At 34.6% G+C, this 24,440-nt stretch overlaps 1 protein-coding gene across 6 annotated transcripts in view; it reads right to left on the minus strand.

Annotated features, from left to right (window-relative positions):
• The window catches only part of LOC115219236 (protocadherin-19), a 395,408-nt gene that overhangs the window by 328,129 nt on the left and 42,839 nt on the right, over positions 1–24,440 (minus strand). Inside the window, exon 3 of one of the 6 annotated variants that reach the window (XM_036508614.1) lies at positions 6,433–7,295. The exons of the other annotated variants lie outside the window; for them this stretch is intronic. Within the exon in view, the coding sequence (XP_036364507.1) occupies positions 7,251–7,295 (45 nt within the window). The 3' untranslated portion in view covers positions 6,433–7,250. Of the gene's footprint in view, positions 1–6,432; positions 7,296–24,440 lie in introns of those variants that run through there. 6 annotated transcript variants of the gene reach the window in all.

A 24,440-nucleotide genomic window follows, 5' to 3' on the forward strand; every position in this document is an offset into this window, starting at 1 on the left:
TTATATATATATATATATATATATGTATATATATATTATATATATGTATATATATATATATGTATGTATATATATATATATGTATATATACATATCCATACATACATGTGATGTGTGTGTGTGTATGCTTGTATGCATGTATGTACATGTGTGTGTGTGTGTATACACAAGTATGTGCTTGCATGAAATAAATTTGAAAAAAAAAATTATTCTTTCCCAAATTCAGTAAGGTTCCCCCCTTTAATTTCTCCTGATCCTATACAGAGATATTACTTCAAAGATATTTTGATAAAAGGTTAAAAAAAAAAAGAGAAGCGAAAATTCATCATTCTTCATAAATTATTTCTGTTTGGTCTTGTCCTTTTTTTTTTTCCCAATTTTTTTTTGTTTTTGGAATTACAATAAATGTACCCTTTTTTGTATGTTTTCATTCATCTTCTTTGCAGATTGAATGAAATTATGTCAGTTTTTATATATTGATTACTTTAAATAATGGAATCATGTTGGAAATTATTAATTTTCATAAGGCTGCCCAGAATATTAGTAATCAGCATTTTTTCTGGTTTTCTAATTTCTATATTTGTATGTGCATGTGTGTGAGTATGTTTATATATATATATATATATACATATATATGTAGAGTGAGAAAGAGGGGCAGAGAAATGCATATATATATATTTATTTCTGGTTTATATTATTGGTTTACATATATTTGATTTATCATTTGTGTGCGTACATATATGCGTATATATTGTATTATATGTATATAAATTCCTTGTATATAATTTTATAAAATATTCAATTAAATATGGGCATATGTGTTTGTGTGTATATACATATGAGTGTATATATATATATATATATATATATATATATATACATATATATATATGCATTTATATAATATTATTCACTGTGTATATATATATACACACAATATTATGTATATATAATATATATATACACACACAAGCAATACAATATATATATTATATATATATATATATCTATATGCGTACATACACACATATATAAATGCAAATACATATGTGTATGTATGCGAATATTTCTTTCCGAAAATGAGTCAAATATACGCCATCATTTTCAGTTTGAACCTGACCTTTTCTAAGGAAGGCTCTACAACAGAGAACTAAAGAGTAATAGTGCAAAAATAACACAAAAAAATTATAATAAATCATATATAAATACATATATAATAATCTTTATGCTAGTAGCAATGATGTTGTTGTTCTTTTTGTCGTTCACGTTAGAGAGGGTGGAGAATTTTTGTTACATGTATTTCCCTCTTTTGGAAATCTGCTATTTTCTCTAATTTATATATACATATATAATTATTATTCATATACAAGAATGTTGTTGACAGGGACTACGAAGTTTCAGCCAGCTAAGACATCATCAGACAATGGCTTATATAAAAGTATAGAGTAACAGATCAGAATAGTGTAAAATTGTTTATATTATAACTGAACATAAACATTAATATACATACATATATATATCAATGTATGTATCTTCTATCTTTTACTTGTTTCAATCATTTGACTGCGGCCATGCTGCAGCACCACCTTGAAGGGTTTTAGTCAAATAAATCAACCCCAGGACTTCTTTAAAGCCCGGTACTTATTCTATTGATCTCTTTTGCCAAACCACTAATTTACAGGGACAGAAACACACCAACACCAGTTGTCAAGCAGTGGTGGGGGACAAACACAGACACACAGACACACACAGACACACTCACACACACACACACATGCACATGACAGGCTTCTTTCAGTTTCCATCTGCCAAATCCACTCACAAGGCTATAGTAGAAGACACATGCTCAAGGTGCCGCACAATGGGATTGAACCAAAAATCATGTGTTTGGGAAGCAGGGATTTTCTAGTGGTTTGTTTATTAATGGATTGAAACCCTGGGCGGAATCCCAATGTTGCAATAATAACAAATTCTGAATTATCTATAATTTTTTTCTATTTTACATTTTTAGATTCACCTAATCCTTTAGCATTTAAACTGTCTGTATCTGGCCCAAATATCCAATTTGGTTTATATTCAAGCTAAGCAGATCCAGCCTCTCACATCTACCCTACAATGTTATTTTAAAAATAAACAATCACATCATAGAAATCTTGAAGCAATGAAATAAAACATGATCCATTGAAAATAATGTGAAGAAAATAAGTTTTACATGTGACAAAATATTATGAATGCTAATGGGTTAATGTTTTAGCCATGGATATCAACTTGATAAGGCAAGCCACATAATGGCTACTTGACTGGTTTCAATTTTTGTCAAATCTTCTTGAAATCTCACCTGTGAAAGAGACTTGTAAGTGGGCAGAGATTTAGGAGATGATGCAGTTCTAGAAATTACTAAGATTATAGGATAGTCATGATTGAAATACTCTCTCTTTACTCTTTTACTTGTTTCACTCATGTGACTGTGGCCATGCTGGAGCACCGCCTTTAGTCGATCAAATCGACCCCGGGACTTATTCTTTGTAAGCCTAGTATTTATTTTATCGGTCTCTTTTTTGCCGAACCGCTAAGTTATGGGGACGTAAACACACCAGCATCGGTTATCAAGCGATGTTGGGAGGACAAATACAGACACACAAATACGCACATACAAATATACATATATATATACATATATACGACGGGCTTCTTTCAGTTTCCGTCTGCCATATCCACTCACAAGGGTTTGGTTGGCCCAAGGCTATAGTAGAAGACACTTACCCAAGGTGCCACACAGTCGGACTGAACCCGGAAACATGTGGTTCGTAAGCAAGCTACTTACCACACAGCCACTCCTACGCCTATAATACCTCCAATAATCAGAGCAGATGTGGTGTCAAGCAGTAACTAGAACAACCATTGCAAACTTTTATATTTACATATACAGGTATGTTGATGTAAACAGGAAAAATAGAACTCAAAATATGAAAATATGAGTATATGCATATTTTTGCCAATGCACAAAATTCTCGAACCTTGAGTCACTTTGTTACTTCTGCTAGATACTAATAATAAATACATTTATATGTATATACATACATACATGTATACATACATATGTATACAGTCATTTAAAAAATTTTTTATTTGAATAGTCATACAGATCCCACTGCAGGAGCCTGTTCTGCTTCTCTCTCCCATAGTATTTCCTTCATCCCCTGGCATGAAGCTGACCCCCATCTACTCAGGGACTCCAAGTCCTGTGAACTATATGGCAGCCTGAATGGTGCAGATGGCATGAAAATATACATCCAGTCCATGCTATAAAGTAGTTGGTGTTAGGAAACCATGCAAAAACAGTCATTGGAGCATAATGCAGTCCTTCAACACAGCCAAACTGGAACATGAACATTAAATGATAACGATGGTGAAGATGATGAAGATAATGATAATGATGATTTTTAGGTGTGGCTATGTAGGTAAGAACCTTGCTTTGCAGCCATATTCTTTTGGGTTCAGTCCCACTGTGTGGAACCTTGAGGAAGTATCTTCTACCATAACCCTGGGCTGACCAAAGCCTTGTAAGTGGGGTTGGTAGACAGAAACTGAAAGAATCCTGTTGTAGTGATATACATGTGTGTGTGTGTGTGTGTGTGTATATAGATCCATATATATCCCTTTGTCTTTGTGTTGCACTTATCTCTCACCACTGCTTCACAAATGATGTTGGTTTGTTTACATTCCTTTAAATTAGTAGTTCAGCAAAAGAGAACTGATAGAAGAAGCACCAACATGATCACTGTCCAATGACTGAAACAACTAAAAGGCAAAAGAAAGTCACACAGACAATACATACAGTGTTTTTCAACAAGAATTATTCACCCTATTTCATGTTGTATATAAGAATTTTACATGGTAGCATCTGCAGCGTAATTGGCACCTCTGAAATATCTGATCTTAACTTACTTGCAGCTTTTGAATTTATCAGTATTCACTATACAATTTTTTGCTAGTTTCAGTCATTTGACTGCGGCCATGCTGGAGCACCCCCTTTAGCCGAGCAAATTGCCCCTCAGGACTTATTCTTTGTAAGCCTAGTACTTGTTCCATCGGTCTCTTTTGCCGAACTGATAAGTTGTGAGGGGAAATAAACACACCAGCATCGGTTGTCAATAGACACACAAACATATACACATACATACATATATATATATATATACATATATACGATGGGCTTCTTTCAGTTTCCATCCACCAAATCCACTCACAAGGCTTTGGTCAGCCCGAGGCTATAGTAGAAGACACTTGCCCAAGGTGCTGAACTGATAAGTTGCGGGGGGAAATAATCACACCAGCATCGATGTCATAGACACACAAACATACACACACATACATATATATATATATATACATATATACGACAGGATTCTTTCAGTTTCCATCCACCAAATCCACTCACAAGGCTTTGGTCAGCCCAAGGCTATAGTAGAAGACACTTGCCCAAGGTGCCATGCAGTTGGACTGAACCTGAAACCATGTGGTTCGTAAGCAAGCTACTTATCACACAGCCACTCCTGCACCTATCTGAGGAATGTCTACAAAGTCTACACCTTCTTATTGATAAGGCCAATGTAATTACCATCATCTTCATCCTCTCCTCCTCATCATCATCATCACCAGCAGCAGTAGCAGCAGCAACAGCAGCATCACCTCCACCATCACCATCACCATTGTCATCGTCATCATTACTGTCATCATTTTTCGCGTCCTTGTTGTCACAAACTTATCATCATCATCATCATCGCTTACCCTATTCTTTTTTAACTCAGGTTTTCCCTTGTATGCGAGAAGCTACAGATAACTACCAGAATGAATTCTAATCGAAATAAGCAAAACAGAGATTAAAAAAGGAGGCACTTTTAGAAAAGTTGCCTGATGAGGCACATCTCCACTGAAGGAAGCACCACAACTATTTAAACAACTTCTCACCCACGAGGGACCAATGTACGATGGATCAAAATGATCGTAGAGATTAATAAAGTATCACGTGAATTCCATTTTCTTTCTCTTTTCTCTCTTATATTATTCTAATTTTCTATACAATGGACAGGCTTACAAAACTGAATTTCTTGATACAGATTGATCTTTGAAAAATATTTTCAACTAGCAGTATCGCCCGGCGTTGCTCGGGTTTGTAAGGGAAATAACTATATAAGCATTTTTAGAGAGTTATAGCCAAAAAATAGCCAAAAAATGCATTGAAAATGGAAAAAAAATGATGGTAAATTTTTTTTTAAATCGTTGACTCATCGTAGACATTTTTAGAGAGTTACTTCCCTTATATAATAGCGAAAAAATGCATTAAAATGGAAAAAAATGATGGTAAATTTTTTTTTTTAATCGTAGACTCATCGTAGACGCGTGCTAATACCCAGAAGGGCTCGATATGAATCACGTCTATAAGATACCCGGTTTTGGTTATACTGCACCGCAAAATGTGGGAGTAGTTAGGAATCTAAATCGTAGGAGACACACAGCATACAACTTCACTTTTATATATAAAGATGAACCCCACAATATTCCACATGTTGGATCAAAACACATCCTATCATCTTAAAAAAAAATTTGCATCTGGTACTACATTGGATAACAGGTTTAGATACATGCTGACAAAACAAAAAAAAAAAGGTATGTTTCGCAACTGTAAGGCTTTTGAACAAAGACCTACTCCATTGGAGGCTGTTGAAATAGGAATGGTATTTAAACAACAAAGATAACAACAAGAGCAGGTATCAACCCATCGCACATTACATTTAATTCTAGGATACAATAACAGGGCTTATTTTGAAAGTGTTCATGTTTGTTCCTGTTTAAATAAAAAAAAACTTTCCATTGATGAGTTTATGTAAGAGCCTTTTGTTCGGTTGCGTTTTCAAACACCAACTTTTAATAAGAATAAAGTTAGCTGTTTTACAAAATCCTTTCAAAATATTGATTATTTTCATAATTAATTCAAACAGAGAGCCAGGCTTATTTTGTCTGAAATATGTTCATAAAAGGGCTTGCAAAAAAAAAAAAAATGCAGATATCGCTGCAGATGACACATACAATGCACACGTACACACACACACACACACACACTCACACTCACTCACACACACGCACACACACACATACACTCACACGCCCATACACATATGCATATAAACATTAATATATACATATATACATATATACATATATACATACACATACATATATATATATATATATACATATACATATACATATATATATATATATAATATATATATATATATAAATAAATAAATATATATATATAAATAAATAAATATATATATATATATATATATATATATATATATATATATATATATATATATATATATATGTATGTATAAATATGTATGTATGTATATATTATATATATATATATATATATATAGTATGGCTGGATTCTGAAGGATTGCTCATAGCAAGAAGAACTGAGATGTAACAGAATGAATTAACAATTTTAAATGAATAAATATACACTACTATACAAGGTGCATTCCAGAAGTTTTGAGACTTTTTCAGGAGAGCCATTTATTAATTTCAAAGAAGTACAAAACTCTAATCTCCTTCAAAGTTGGATCCTCTGACCTCAATGCCCTTGCTGTAGTGCTCCATCCACTTCGTGAAGGCTCCAAGGAAGTCCTCCAAAGTGAAGATGTCCAGGACCCTTGTCACAGCCTTCTCCATTTGTCTCCTTCAGCTTGGAGAACAGCCAAAAGCCACAGGAAGCAAGGTCTGGACTGTAGGGTGGGTGAGGGGACAGTTTTGATGCCCATCTCTGTCAAGTGGCTGGTTACCAGGATGGAACTGTAGACTGGTGGGTGTATTGCCCTGGTCTAAGTGCTCAGGCCTTTTGCAATGAAATCTCTTCTTGAACTCCCTCAAAACCTCCACAAAGTACTCTGTTCACAGTCCAGCCAGAGGGAACCCAGTGGATGTAGATGATGCATTTGCTGTTGATAAAGGGCATCATCGTGAGCTTCCCAGGAGGCATGCTTTGCTTGGCTGATTTTACCAGCAAAAACAGGTGCTCAGCTCATACAAGGTAATCCATAAGTTGTCTGGAATATTTCATTAGTTTCTGCAATGTTTTTTTTCCAGTTTAACACAAAACTTTATTGAATAGTGAGCTTCCATATTGTCTTCCTGTCCCAACTGCATTCTTCAAACTAGCCGGCTGTGGCAAGCAGTTTTTAGTAGGGTATGTTCAAAGTGCTGTTAGAGCCGTCTCCTTCAATCTGGAATAACAAAAATTGGTAGGTCAGCTTGTTAGATGTAGAGTAATGAAATAGTAAAATTACAATAATCTAGAACATTTATAACTATCTCACCGAAAAGAGTCTCAAAACTTCTGAAATGCACCTCATATGTATTACATATTCTTTCCTAATTTGTACACCTAATGATTATATAAGCATGCATGCATATATGTGTATATATATATATATATATATATATATATATATATATAATAACAAAGGGTAAAATTAATTAAGTAAGAAGTAATCAGTAATTTCACCAATTAGAATTTGGCATGAAAAAGACCATTTCATGGTAAGCTTAAGTAATACTTTATAATTAGGGTTCAGAAAAATCAAAGTTACTTTGGTTTTTCTGGGAGCCCCTTTTAAAGTAGAAGGAATAGCTAAGATTTTTTGACTGCTATTTCTAAACTTCAGTATATGGTGAAGCAAATCTTTGCTGAACCCTAATTATAAAGTATATATATATATAAATTAGGAATATGCAGTCTTCGAAACATATGTCGAGAATAAAGGAATTTTGTTAAATCGTCGTTCAACTCCATTCTTTCATTTATTTGTATTAAAAAAAACACACAAATTTCCACACGAAAGCACATGATCTCTGCCCTTGGCATGTAGCTTCAACCGTGTTTTCTGACGTGAATTTGCTACCCGGGTATCGGTTAACCGAATTATCCATACTAGGATTATTCATTCAACGACTTATATATATATATGTATATATGCACACACATATATATACATATATTGATAAACATACACACATGCAAACATGCAGACACATACACATATGCATACACACATACACACATGTATATATTCTACCCAAAAACTGCTTTCCGTGTAGATTTTTAAACTGGCTCCAGCAGAGGGCAGTTTGGCCTTTGGCATAAAGTAAGATTGTAAAGCTGAAGACTTTTTCAAAAGAAGACATTATCATCATCACCACCATCACAATCACCATTGACATTCTCAATAATTCTTTATTTGTATAAATATATCTATCATTTGAAAATTTGTCAAACCGAAACCCCACTTGATCTTCTAGAGCAATGGTTCTTAACTGGGGTCCACAAGGACCTTAGAGGCCCACATAAGATTTTGCTGTTGAAATTTATGAGCAATAAATTGGTTGTACTTCTACAAAACACAAAATGTTTCAGTTATCTTTTGATGCAATTCCTAATAGTATTTAATTATAAAACTGCAATGGGACTTTTTAAACATCAAATTTCTATGGGGATCCAGTAGAGTAAAATAGGGATCAAAGGGGATAAAGAAAATGGTTAAGAAACACTGTTCTAGAGCAGTCCCCTGCAACTCATATGCTGCAGCACACTGGTATTACACCTGATGATGATAGGTGTGCCACAGTTTCACCTGAATATAATTTTACCCCCCATCCTTCATATTTTTAGTTATATTTCTAGTTCAGGTGTGCCACTGAATTTTGGAAAGAAGTGTACCGCAACTGAAAAAAGGTTGCAGAGCACTGCTCTAGAGCCTTAGCACCACCACTGCTTTCTAGTGGTTTGTCTACTTTAAAGCTTTACCCCACAATTATGTTGATTCAAAATCCATTGGAATTTCTTCTCAAACTTTTGCTGGCTTTTGCAAAGTTTTTCTCTCATGGCTACAGATTTTTTTTTAAAAATTTTTTTCTGGGAGCCCCTTTTAAAGTAGAAGGAATAGCTAAGATTTTTTGACTGCTATTTCTAAACTTCGGTATGTGGTGAAGCAAATCTTTGCTGAACCCTAATTATAAAGTATATATATACATATATATATATATATATATATATATATATCATGTGATCACGTGACCGACCAGACCATCAGATTTGTTACACATCGCTGGTCACAATGCGTTTGCATTGTTTTAGCCTTCGATTGATACCACCCCACTGGCTATATATATATAATCATATGTACTTATTATTGATATAATATATCAATTTTTTTCTCACTTCAGTAGGGTAGGAAGGAAAGAATTTGTTCAAGAGGAAACTTCTAGCTATGAGACATCTTATCCCTAAGCAACATTAAAATGCTTTATTACCAAAGCACTTGCAAAAGTTAACCCATTTGTTACCATATTTCTGTTGAGACGCACTGTTTACTTCAATTAATTTAGATATAATGAAGAATTTAGTAAGATCATTTTTAAGCTAGTGGTAGGAATGTAAACTAAGACTAAGTTTTGGTGGAACTTTTGAAAACAATACAGTTGTACTAGAGAGCTGGGGGCAATCTCAAGCAGGTTGGTATCAATAGGGTTAAAAGAGCCCCTAAAAGGTTAATTATTTTTATTGCTTTTCATCAAGTTTTTAAGTACTTTTTTTTCTTTTACTTGTTTCAGTGATTTGACTGCGGCCATGCTGGAGCACCACCTTTAGTTGAGCAAATCGACCCCGGGACTTATTCTTTGTAAGCCCAGTACTTATTCTATTGGTCTCTTTTTGCCGAACCGCTAAGTGACGGGAACGTAAACACACCAGCATCAGTTGTCAAGCAATGCTAGGGGGACAAACACAGACACACAAACATATACACATACATATATATATAAATATGCATATATACGACAGGCTTCTTTCAGTTTCCGTCTACCAAATCCACTCACAAGGCATTGGTCGGCCCGGGGCTATAGCAGAAGACACTTGCCCAAGATGCCATGCAGTGGGACTGAACCCGGAACCATGTGGTTGGTTAGCAAGCTACTTACCACACAGTCACTCCTGCGCCTATGTTTAATATAATTCTCCAACCAATGTCCAGCATGTTTCCTCTGTACATTCCAACTTCTATGATTATAATTCTTAATTCCTACTTCGCTCCTTGCAAGAATTAAAAAACAGTTATAGGGAGCACTAAGTTTTACCCCACAGGTTGATGGACCAAAGTAGCACAGCAACTCTACCAGGGTTACCCTGACTCCAAATATGTACCATATGTGCCATTTTATTAGGGTGGACACCACTCCAGAGGATCTGAATATATAATCCAGGAAACCATTTGAATGAATATTTTTATATATATATATATGTGTGCCATGAGCTACTAGCATCTCTGGGGATGAAAGTTGGTTACGCCTTTCCTAACAATGGTCTAACAAGATTAGATACTAGTTCATTGATACCATTTTCTTCTACGCTCAAAGAGAGAAAGCTATTTTTTCTTTTGCATACTCTCTCTTTTACTCTTTTACTTGTTTCAGTCATTTGACTGCGGCCATGCTGGAGCACCGCCTTTAATCGAGCAACTCGACCCCGGGACTTATTCTTTTGTAAGCCCAGTATTATTCTATCGGTCTCTTTTTGCCGAACCGCTAAGTGACGGGGACGTAAACACACAAGCATCGGTTGTCAAACAATGCTAGGGGGACAAACACACACACGTATATATATACATATATATACGACGGGCTTCTTTCAGTTTCTGTCTACCAAATCCACTCACAAGGCTTTGGTTGGCCCGAGGCTATAGCAGAAGACACTTGCCCAAGGTGCCATGCAGTGGGACTGAACCCGGAACCATGTGGTTGGTAAACAAGCTACTTACCACAGCCACTCCTGCGCCTATACTAGTTCATTGATGCCATTTTCTTCAAACTATTTTTTTCTTTTGCATCTTTCATTATTTTCTCCAAGACTCTTTCAGGAGGTTTTTCTTCTCTTTGTCCCTTCCCACTGCTGTCATACTCAACATTGTTCACTTCTGACTCCAATATATGTTTATTACAAAAACTTATACTTGATATTTTAAATTACTATGTTGTACACTTTGAATTATAGTTGTTACTATTGTTGCTGCTGCTGCCAATACTGCTGCAGTTGCTGTTGTTATTGTTATTGTTGTTGTTGTTGTTATTATTTTTATTATTCTTATTATCATTAAGCTGATACATGCTAATTTAATTAACAGGAATTTTATCATTGGGTTTGTAACAACAAATCTCCACAAAGCTTGAGAACTTTTCTTAGGATTCTTTCAGAATATAGGATGGTACTTTTCTGTAGGTCAACAAAGAGAGTTTCAATTCCAATCTTTTTCAGTCTTTCAGATAGCATTTTGGGTTTTATGCTAATTGCATTAATTACCACAGGAATAATTATCCCCTTAATCTTCCGCAGTCTCTTATTTATCATTATCATCATCATCATCATCATTATTATTATTATTGTTATTATTATTATTATTATTATTATTATTATTATTATTATTATTATTATTATTATTATTTTCTTTTCTTTTGGTTTTGGAAGGAAGACAACGCTCATAACCTTTCACCAAATAACAATGATCAGCGTTAGTTTGAAAGAATGGTAATCTTAACCTCTTTCACTGCAAAATTAAATATTATGGCTATTCCAATAATGACGTTAAATATCTACCAAAAAATTTGTTCTGTTATTACTATTATTGTTTTTTGTATTTATATTCGTGTGGCATCGTCCATTTTTCTGTCCTTGTTTCGTATACATTCGATCCTTTTTCCAAGAAATCTAATGCTCGTAGCTTAGTTTTTCCTAGGGGCTGGCCAGATCGGAGCGATCTCAAGATTAATCAGCCGAAATTGCGAGGATGATCCGGTTCTTGACTGAAGATTAGAGGCTTCGAATGACCCGTCCGTTTTTTGTGTCGTCTCTTTGAGTGTTTTGCGTTCTTGTCCCATTTTGTATTTTTATATATATTTTTTATACATACATACATATATATATGTATAAATATTAAAGTATGCATTTCACTCCACATGTATACTATGAACAATCAGTGTCTGATGAATGTACTTGTTGTGTATGCAAAACTATTAGTAGCACATGTAATACATGTGGAGTGTATTACATGCATTAATATTGGACTCGCGTTAGATAGAGTACTCTTCTTGTAGATCTTTTTACGCAGATAAATTTACTATATATATATATATATATATATATATATAAAATCCCAAAATGGGACAAGAACGCAAAACATCCAGACAGCTAGGTGAAATAAAAAAAAGAAAAACAAAATAAATATCCAAACAGACAATACAAGGAAAACAAGGACGGATCATTCGAATTTCCTATATATATGTGTATATATATATATATATATAGTAATTTGATCTATGTATATATGTATATGTATATATGTAATATATATATATAATATATATATATATATATATATATATATTTATCATCATATTATCATCTTCCTCCTCATCATCATCATCCAGTGTTTTGTATCTGGCTTTTGTTCCCATTGACGGGGGTGGCCAGATCTATCTCAGTGCTATAGCAACTGAGGTAGGCAGGTGAACACTACCCCAACCTTTGGGCTGGCTGTTGCCCATTCTCTTTTGTTATCATGAGGTTTTTTGGGGGCTGGATTTTTCTATGGGGAGCATGCCCTTGCTTACTCCCAACCTCAGTTTATAGACATGAGTGGTCCCAAGACTGAGGCCTCTACCATGATTTTTAAGAAATGTTGTGGAAAACTATCTCAGGAAGGCAGGGACGCTACTCCCTGAGACACCTTTCAGAGCCTCTCTACCTATTACATATATATATATATATACACACACACACTCATATATGCACACACACACGCACACACACATATATCTTTTACTCTTTTACTCTTTTACTTGTTTCAGTCATTTGACTGCGGGCATGCTGGAGCACCGCCTTTAGTCGAGCAAATCGACCCCGGGACTTATTCTTGTAAGCCAGTCCAGTACTTATTCTATCGGTCTCTTTTGCTGAACTGCTAAGTGACGGGATGTAGCACACAGCATCGGTTGTCAAGCAATGCTAGGGGGACAAACACAGACACACAAACACATACTTATATAATTTATATATATATATATATATCTATATATATACATATATACGACAGGCTTCTTTCAGTTCCGTCTACCAAATCCACTCACAAGGCATTGGTCGGCCCAGGGCTATAGCAGAAGACACTTTCCCAAGATGCCACGCAGTGGGGCTGAACCCGGAACCATGTGGTTGGTTAGCAAGCTACTTACCACACAGCCACTCCTGCGCCTATATATATATTTCTCTGTTTACATGTACATTTATGTGTTATAATGAAATTGTATGTTTGCATACAGATAGATTCAAGCTCAGAAGTATTGTCTCAGCAAACTGAATCAGTAACATTTGTAAATAAAGCTCTAAGTAAATGCATTTTACATTTTACATTCTCTCTTTCTCAAATATCTTTCTGTATATTTAAATTATGTATTTATAAACAAAACAAAAAAAAAACCCCAAAAAATAGCCTATCAATTAATTGTTAACCTCTGTTAGTGTGTATGAGTATATGTGTTGGTGTGTGTGTGTGTGTGTGTGTGCACGTGTGCATATGTGCATATGTGTGTGTGTGTACGCATGCACATGATGTATGCTTAAAAGTTCATTCTATTAAAGAAAATTCTAAGTAAATTACATTTATTTGTTACGGTTATTATTCTCAGAGATATTTAGAAATATTGTGAAGAACAGCCATTTTAAATTTCTCTAATTACTCTATATAATTATGTTAGCTACAAATAAATTGTATTTCATTTATTAATTCTTATCCAGCCATTTCTTATAACAATCCATTTCACAGAGATTCCACTGAAATAATAAACAACATGCCCTTACCAGACCTACTTCAGCTTACTTCTCCAAGAAGCTATTCAATCAATCATCTTATGATTCCCTGCCAAATTCCCCTGCCCATTGAGCCACTACCACAGAATTAAGGTTTAGCTAATCTACAGAACGCATGAATGATGGAGGTATCAAAGCATGGAATTTAGATTAAAAGCTATCGTGTTTGCAAATCACTACCTTAAATATTCATTACAAAGGAGTTTTAATTAAAATCTTGAAATATGGTGTGTTTGGTGGACTGGGAAATATGGCAGTCAGCAGAAAGATTATTGCAGAATATGTTGTGGTGAAAAATGGTCAACAGTAAACTATAGCTTGGAGATAACAGCATGAAAGATATTATGTGATAAGCTGGGAGGAATATGGGGGCGACTGAATTGGCTCCTTTACAAAATTTGACCTTTTGCCTAAATGAAAATATCTATTTTATGGTATGCTGTAGAATAATCTATTAATTAATTCTAAGCTACTACTGTAAGTGAATATATAGTAAGTCTTATAATCCATTGTATTGTCAGAGAAAACACTGGAATTTTGGTAAATCATCTAAGGCAATGTTTGCCAATCTATGGATCACAGAATAATTCACAAAGGCAAAATCTTTTACTAATGAAATGTTTGATCACATGCAAAATGTTCATAGTTATATTATGCAATGTGTAACAGATATTGTAAAGATGATAATACAACATTTCTAAGTGAAAAAAAATACTAAATGTGAAAGAATTAAACTTTTTGAAATCGTTTCTTTTCTACTTGATTATTAAAAAAAAATAATAATAATAAACATAAAAACACAAAGGAGCTTCTATAATTAAAAATTTATCCAAAATTAGTTTCAATGGTAGAATGCTTGTAACCACTGATTTAAGGCAAGTCACTTGTTGAGTCCTTTTTTTTTTTGTCCTTTGCCACTTTTTACAGGCAAACTGCACCATCATGGGATAGCTATTTACTATTGGCACACGTATGGCTATGTGGGTAAGAAGTTTACTTTGCAACTCAATGGCTCAGGGTTCATTCTCACCACTTGACATGACACTGTGGACAAGTATCCTACACAAAAGCCTCAGGCTGACATTCGCATATATGCATATACGTATGTATATACATACATGCATAGATTGCTAGATACATAAACAGACGGACAGACAGGTAGGTAGGTAGGTAGATAGAATGACAGACAGATGTGTGTGTGTGTGTATGTGTGTGTGTGTGTGTGTGTCTGTGTGAGTGTCTGTGTCTGTGTGTCTGTGTGTGTCTATAAATTTGCATGTGTTTGTGTCTTCTCGTTGTTTACTTACATTGATTGCAATAAAATGTCCAGCTATTAAGTACTTTTACTTGTTTCAGTCATTTGACTGCGGCCATGCTGGAGCACCGCCTTTAGTCGAGCAAATCGACCCCAGAACTTATTCTTTGTCAGCCCAGTACTTATTCTATCGGTCTCTTTTGCCGAACTGCTAAGTGACGGGGACGTAAACACACCAGCATCGGTTGTCAAGCAATGCTAGGGGGACAAACACACACACACAAACGCACACACATGCACATATATACATATATACGACAGGCTTCTTTCAGTTTCTGTCTACCAAATCCACTCACAAGGCATTGGTCGGCCCAGGGCTATAGCAGAAGACACTTGCCCAAGATGCCACGCAGTGGGACTGAACCCGGAACCATGTGGTTGGTAAGCAAGCTACTTACCAGATAGCCACTCCTGCATGTTCTTTTTTTTTCCACATAATAAATCAGAAGAATTAGTATCTTACTCAAGAACAGGTAAGAATTGATACCTGGAAGGACATCCAGACACAGAAAAAACTGTCTTCATAAATCTCACCTAAACCATACTTGCATGGACAAAGCAGAAGTTAAAAATTATGATAACGCAACAATAAGAACAACACTGAAGACAATGATAATGATGATAACAATGATGATGAATTAACGACTGTCACAGCACTGCATGATGTCAAAATGTGAATGGGTATGATCATTTAGCTGATAAGCTAACATTCCATTCTGTAGTTATCATATCTCCCTATATGTATGGCACAATATTATTCTATATCTCTTTCTATATATATTGTAGAATATGATGCAAGGAATAAAACCTACAAAATAATCCTTTAGCATAATGTATAAAAAGCTTTTTGCTATAAAATAGTTTTAGTAAAATGCTAATTAAGAGTTTATATTTTTGCCATTTCTTATCCATTACGTCAATAATCTCCATTGCGTAAAGCAAAATATGGCAAAAAAATTCTTAATAATGAAACATGCCTTTTGCACTAAAACCTTAAGGTGGAGTATTAGCCAGATTAGGAAGATATTCCAATTATATCTTAATAATTTGCTTTTGTTTTTACTCTAACTTTCTGTTTCTCCCTTAGAATCTTATCATACATCATCATATTACACACACAAGTTCTTTTCTTTCCGGAACAGCTTTCATTCTCTGTAAAACGAGAATCACAAGCTGGGGGCAATGGATGCAGGTGAACAAGTGTACAACAGGTCAGGTCCAAAACAATGAACACTCAGGAATAAAATGGCATAATGACAAATAAAAAAGAGAAAAGAGCATGAAAACAACAACAACAAAAAAATCCCGAAACTAACCAAAAAAAAAAGAAAAGCCAAAGAATTTTGCAAGCGGAGATAGTTAAGTTGATATCACTCGAATACATTGAAGAAATATCATTGAAAATAAAGCAAGATATTTCCTTTATATTTTAGCTGAAACAATGTGTAGTTATGTTGTATACTCTTTTACTCTTTTACTCTTTTACTTGTTTCAGTCATTTGACTGCGGCCATGCTGGAGCACCGCCTTTAATCGAGCAACTCGACCCCGGGACTTATTCTTTTTATAAGCCCAGTACTTATTCTATCGGTCTCTTTTGCCGAACCGCTAAGTGACGGGGACGTAAACACACCAGCATCGGTTGTCAAGCAATGCTAGAGGGACAAACACAGACACACAAACATATACACACACATACATATATATATATATATAACAGGGACGTAAACACACCAGCATCGGTTGTCAAGCAATGCTAGAGGGACAACCACAGACACACAAACATATACACACGCATATATATATATATATATATATATATACATATATACGACGGGCTTCTTTCAGTTTCTGTCTACCAAATCCACTCACAAGGCTTTGGTCGGCCCGGGGCTATAGCAGAAGATACTCGCCCAAGATGCCACGCAGTGGGACTGAACCCTGAACCATGTGGTTGGTTAGCAAGCTACTTACCACACAGCCACTCCTGCGCCTGTATGTGTAAGTTTGTTTGAAAGTATAGTTGAAATAAAAGCCAAGGTCAATACAGCAAAAGGGAATCAAAGAAAGTGAGTGATTCCAAGAAATATAAATGTGAATTATTTGAAGAAATGGAAAAAAAAAAGCAACACAGAAAAGTTGCATTTTATGCTTAAACTAGAAAGCAAAGTGAATAAGTGAATACATAAAAAAAACATTTAAGCAGCTTTCCATAAATTCTAACTTAATATACTTATACAGCTATACATGCAGGGATAAATAATGTATTTACTCCTCCCATATCTCTCTCTCTTTCTTCCTCTCTCTCTCTTTCTTCCTCTCTCTCAATAGATAGACACACATACATATATATGTATTATATGTGTGTATTCATACATATATACATACATGCATACATATATATATATATATATACATACATACATACATACATATATATATATATATATATATATATATATATATGTGTGTGTGTGTGTGTGTGTGTGTATATACATATATACTCACACACACATACATATGTGTGTTGTTTGTGTATGTATATGATATATAAAAATATATAAACATTATATATATATTATATATATATATATATATATATATATGGGGAGAGAGAGAGAGACGTAGATTGATATGGCTAGATAGATAGACAGACAAATAAAGATATATATCTACTTATATGTAACCGCAAATACACATACACACACACACTCACTTACACAAACACACACTCACTTACACACACACACACTCACACACATACTTTTGTATTATTTTTAATCAGCAGAAAGTTACAAAAGGGATTCAAGGCTTAAGAGTTTTGTGCATTAAATGCCATGCACAAGAATCTTGTAACTTTTGCTACTCTTTGCTGAATAAAATGGTAAAATAGCATAGGTACTCATGGACTGAGCTCTTTTTATCCTGAAAGAAGCCCAATATATGTTGTGTGTGTGTGTGTGTGTGTGTGTGTGTGTGAATGTGTATATGCATGTGTGCGTTAGTGTCTGAGTGTCTTGATATTATGTAGTAGTTCTAAATGAGTGACACCATAATTTAAGGGGTTCCCAATCATCTATAAAAATATGTCTGGGCAGGGGGAAAAATTACCTTGCTTTGAAACAGGTGAGAAATTGGCAACAGAATGGGTATAAGTCTATAGAAAAATTGCTTCGAAGCATTCTCTCCAACTCATGGCAAAATGGTTAAAAATAATGATGATGATGATGATAAAGGTGATGAGATATATGTTTCTATCTGTGATGAGATATATGTGTTATATGTGTCTACCTCTCTCTCCCTTTCTCCTCTCTCTTTCTCTCTCTGTTATATGCGTGTGTATGTGTGTGTGTACGTAGATACATAGACATACATATGTGTATGTGTATGTGATGTGTATGTGTGTGTTTGAGTCTGTATATAAACATATATACACACGTTTTTGTGTGGGGACACACCTATATATATATTCATTCATTCAACTAAACCCCCACCTTCCACACACAGACATGCATATATTACATATATACATACATATATATATATATTATATATATATATATATAATGTATATATATTGTTATATTTGTATGTGCACATATATATATATGTATATATGTATATATATGTATGTGCACCCACACACAGACATATATATAATATATATATATATATATATATATTATATATATTTAACATACATATATATATGCATGATGTATATACATATATATATATATATATATATATATATATATATACACACACACATGTGCAGATATATAAAAAGACTTGATAACTTGATAAATAAATTAATGTTTGCTAATTAGAATTTACCATCTGTAATTCTGTAACTTGGCCTCTTACATGTCTAGACTCTCATCAGGAAACTTGGAAAATTACTTCAACATGAATTTCTCCCAAGTTACAACAGAATGGTTTTAATTGCTGAACATGTACAGAGAACTAAATGAAGAACTTGAAAAACAACTCTTTAATTGAAAAATGTTTGTTTAAATACATGACTACAAAGTATGAAAGTATGATTCTCTTAGCGTTTGACCGGTGCCATTTTTAATCATACTTATTTTCCTCTTCCTACCTGCTCTGTCTCTACCTCATCTTCTCACTTCCTCTCTTCAACTGTAATAATGTTTTTCTTACTCTGACTCTTTCCAATTTTATCTAACTCACTGATGAGGAAAATTCATTTTTCTCTATAACGAATGTGTCCAATCCTGGTCATGGCAGGGCAGGATAATTTCTTATAGGCTGAGTGGTAAGAAGCTTGCTTACCAACCACATGGTTTCAGGTTCATTCCTACTGCATAGCACTTTGGGCAAGAGTTTTTACTATAGCCTTGGGCTGATCAAAGCCTTGTAAGCAGATTCGGTAGACAGAATCTGAAAGAAGCCCATCGTTTATGTATATATATATTACACTTTACACTTTACACTTTTACTTGTTTCAGTCATTTGACTGCGGCCATGCTGGAGCAACTCGATCCCGGGACTTATTCTTTTGTTAGCCCAGTACTTATTCTATCAGTCTCTTTTGCCGAACCGCTAAGTAACGGGAACATAAACACACCAGCTTCGGTTGTCAAGCAATGCTAGTGGGACAAACACACACACAAACACACACGCGCATATATATATATATATATATAAGACAGGCTTCTTTCAGTTTCCGTCTACCAAATCCACTCACAAGGCTTTGGTCGGTCCGAGGCTTTAGTAGAAGACACTTGCCCAAGGTGCCACGCAGTGGGACTGAACCTGGAACCGTGTGGTTGGTAAGCAAGCTACTTACCACACAGCCACTCCTGCGCATATATGTTTATGTTTGTGTGTCTATGTTTCTCCCCACCCCACCATCACTTGATAACCAATGTTGGTGTGTTTATGTACCCATAACTTAGTGGTTCAGCAAAAGAGACTGATAGAATAAGTACCAGGCTACTTGCCTAAGGTGCCACACAGTGGTACTGAAACCAGAACCTTGTGGTTCGTAAGCAAGCTACTTACCACACAGCCACTCCTGCACCTATATCTTTATATTTATGCACACACACACGTGCACGCACACACACAAACACACACACTCATGCATACACACAAAATAGGCTTCAGTTTTGCCTACAAAATTCACTCGCAAGGCTTTGGTTGGCTGAGAACTGTAGTGTAGGACAGTCACCCAAGGCACTCCACAGAAAGAATATGTTGTCGTAAGTTTGCCACTGATAATTAGGTTGATAGAATATCGACTAATCAGCAGAACAGTTGATCAGAAAGTAATGAGTTATCAGAAGCACATCATTATATTCATTAGATGGTAACCTTATTTTTGCCAGTTTGGACTAATTGGCTTTATATAGATTCTAAAGGATGGAATTAGCTACTTTGTAATTGATTAATGCTTTATTAGGTTTTGTTATTGTGTTAAGGTTTAAGGTGGCAAGCTGGTAGAACTGTTAGAACACTGGGGGAAATGCTTAGCAGTATTTCGTCTGCCACTATGTTCTGAGTTCAAATTCTGCTGAGGTCAACTTTACCTATCATCCTTTCGGGGTCAATAAATTAAGTACCAGTTATGTGTTGGTGTTGATGGAATCGACTAGCCCCTTTCCCCCAAAAAAATTTTCAAGGCCTTGTACCTAGAGTAGAAATAGTTATTATGTTAAGCTTTCCTTTCATCTCAATCGAAGGAGAGGGGTTTTCTCCATCCGGGTTGCAGATTCGTGGAATAAGCTGCCGGACGAGATAGTGAAGATGCCGACAACCGCTCGGTTCAAAGTCTCCCTTGACCACAAATGGCCTGAACTCTTTGCATGAACACCACCCCGTACATAACTCCATGTCCCCCTACATGGCCTTGCTTTTTGCTTTTTGAGCCAAAAAATTAACTAACTAACTAACTAACTAACTAACTAACTTATGGGATGGGAGAAGACACTTGGAGAACAATTTTAGTGCTATGTTTCAGCCATGGCCTCAGTCTTTTAGTCAGCACTGCCATTGGATCTGAGTTCTAGTTCTAATTCTTTTATCTTTCATCCATTACTTGTCTCAGACATTGGACTGTGGCCATACTGGAGCACTGCCTTGAAGGATTTTAGCCAAACAAATCAATACCAGTACTTACTATTTTCAAGTCTGGTTCTTATTTTATTGGTCTCTTTTGCCAAAATGCTAAATTACTGGGACATAAACAAACTAACAGTGGTTGTCAAGCAGTGAATGGAGGACAAACACAAAATGTGAGATCTTGTATGGTGTTATAGCAAGGATTCTCAGCTCCTAAGTGGTGCATCTTCCTAAGGAATCAGCTATGATAAGCAAGAGGAAATTTAGTACCTCTTCATACATACACCCAAGAATAATTAACCTCATTAAGGCAGAGAGCTGGCAGAATCGTTAGCATGCCGGGCGAAATGCTTAGTGGTATTTCATCTGCCATTACGTTCTGAGTTCAAATTCCGCCAAAGTTGACTTTGCCTTTTATCCTTTCGCGATCGATTAAATAAGTACCAGTTACGCACTGCAGTCGATGTAATTGGCTTAATTCCTTTGTCTCTCCTTGTTTGCCCCCTCTATGTTTAGCCCCCTGAGAGAAATAAAGAAAGAAATAATTATCCCCATTGCCCCACTCTTGTGCCTTACACTGAAAATCAATATCATAAAAAACCATGGGTTTGTACCTGTAATTTATGAAATGATCAACAAACTGTTTTAAATATGAATAATACTAGGGGCTACTTCAGAACAGGTGATATATAATATAAGGTTCAAATGTACAGCCAAAAGACAGAGACAGGTGAAGGAACAACAAGCAGGTGGATTAGTTTGACACTCAGGAAAAATGGAATAGTTTTTGACGTTTCAGGCTATGGCCTTCAGTAGAAAAGGATGAGGGAAAAAAGAATGGAGAAAGAAAAAAATGTGGCAAGATTAACGATTCTACATGTTGAAATGACCAGAAGGAAGAGAATATATAATAAGGTATATTTTGGGATGATTTAATGCAAAGAGCTTGATGGATAAAGGATTAGAAGCCAGGATTTAATGATTCATAAGTTCTAAGGTAGATAAATTGAACACAGTATGTCGAGATTACGAGTAAATAACATGACATTTTAATATATTTTCCACATATTTTCCTATTTTAACTTTTACATATATGTATATATATGTATATATATATATATATATATATATATATATATATATATATATGTATATATATATATATATATATACATATGTACACATATACATATATAAGTAAATACCTACACACACATTTACACATACATACATTCATGCTTATATACATGCACACAAACACATGCATATATGTGTATATATACATACCAATATGAATACCTACACATACACACATACATACATGTGTTCATGCATGCATACATACATACACACCACACACATACATACATGCATACATACATACATACATACATACATACATACATGCATACATACATATTTACACGTACATACATTCATGCTTATATACATACACACAAACACATACATATATGTGTATATATACATACCAATATAAATACCTATACATACACACATACATACATGTGTTCATGCATGCATACATACATACACACACACACACACACACACACACATACATACATACATACTACATACATACATACATACATACAAACATACATTCATGCTTATATACATACACACACACACATACATACATACATACATACATACATACATACATAAAACATACAAATCTGCACATACATACATACATACATACATACATACATACATACATACATACATGCATACATACGTACATACATACATGCATACATACATACATACCTGCATACATATATGCATACTTAGATCAGATTTCCTCCAACTTTTTAAAGGAGTTACCTGATCACATCCAGAGTTTCCCTCTCTGTCACTCAAACACACAGTCACAATGTAAAATGGAACCATTGTTATTTGTTAAGATTCTTCTATTTGCCGAGGAATATGTGTAAATGTCATATCTTCTTTTTAATACAAAGTAATTGAATCTCAAGAGTCTCTCAGAGTTTTTGGAACGGTGAATATAGTGGAAAAATCAGACAAAAAGAAGAAACATAAAAACATTTGTGCTCGCTTTTATACTGATAGGAATGTATATGTCAATATTACAAACATACACAGATAAAAATGCTTATATATATATATATATATATATATATATGTAATATATATATATATATATAATATATATATGTATATATATATGTATATATATATATATATATTATATATATATATATATATATATATATATATATACATATATATATGTATATATATATATATGTATATATATATATATATATATAAATGTGTGTGCATGTTGATATATGTAGTAGATATAAGATATTATTCATTCATATACAAGAATGCTGTTGACAGTGACTTTGAAGTCTCGGCCTACTAGACATAATGATGACTTTGCTGGCCAACACTTCAAAGTTACTGTCAATTACATTTTTCTTTAAGAACGATAAACTTGTACTCTACAAAATATAGAGTAAACCATCAGATTAATGTGAAATAGTTTTTATTATAACTAAACATAAAAGTGAACATTTATATATGTATATATATATATATATATATATATATATATCAATATACTTTTTTACTCTTTTACTCTTTTACTTGTTTCAGTCATTTGACTGCGGCCATGCTGGAGCACCGCCTTTAGTCGAGCAACTCGACCCCGGGACTTATTCTTTGTAAGCCCAGTACTTATTCTATCGGTCTCTTTTGCCGAACCGCTAAGTGACGGGGACATAAACACACCAGCATCATTTGTCAAGCAATGCTAGGGGACAAATACAGACACACAAACATACACGCACACATATATATACATATATACGACGGGCTTCTTTCAGTTTCCGTCTACCAAATCCACTCACAAGGCTTTGGTCGGCCCGAGGCTATAGCAGAAGACACTTGCCCAACGTGCCACGCAGTGGTACTGAACCCGGAACCATGTGGTTGGTAAGCAAGCTACTTACCACACAGCCACTCCTGCATATTGATATGTATATATATATATATATATACATAT

The sequence above is a fragment of the Octopus sinensis genome, linkage group LG14, assembly GCF_006345805.1.
Source record: "Octopus sinensis linkage group LG14, ASM634580v1, whole genome shotgun sequence".
Lineage (NCBI taxonomy): Eukaryota > Metazoa > Mollusca > Cephalopoda > Octopoda > Octopodidae > Octopus > Octopus sinensis.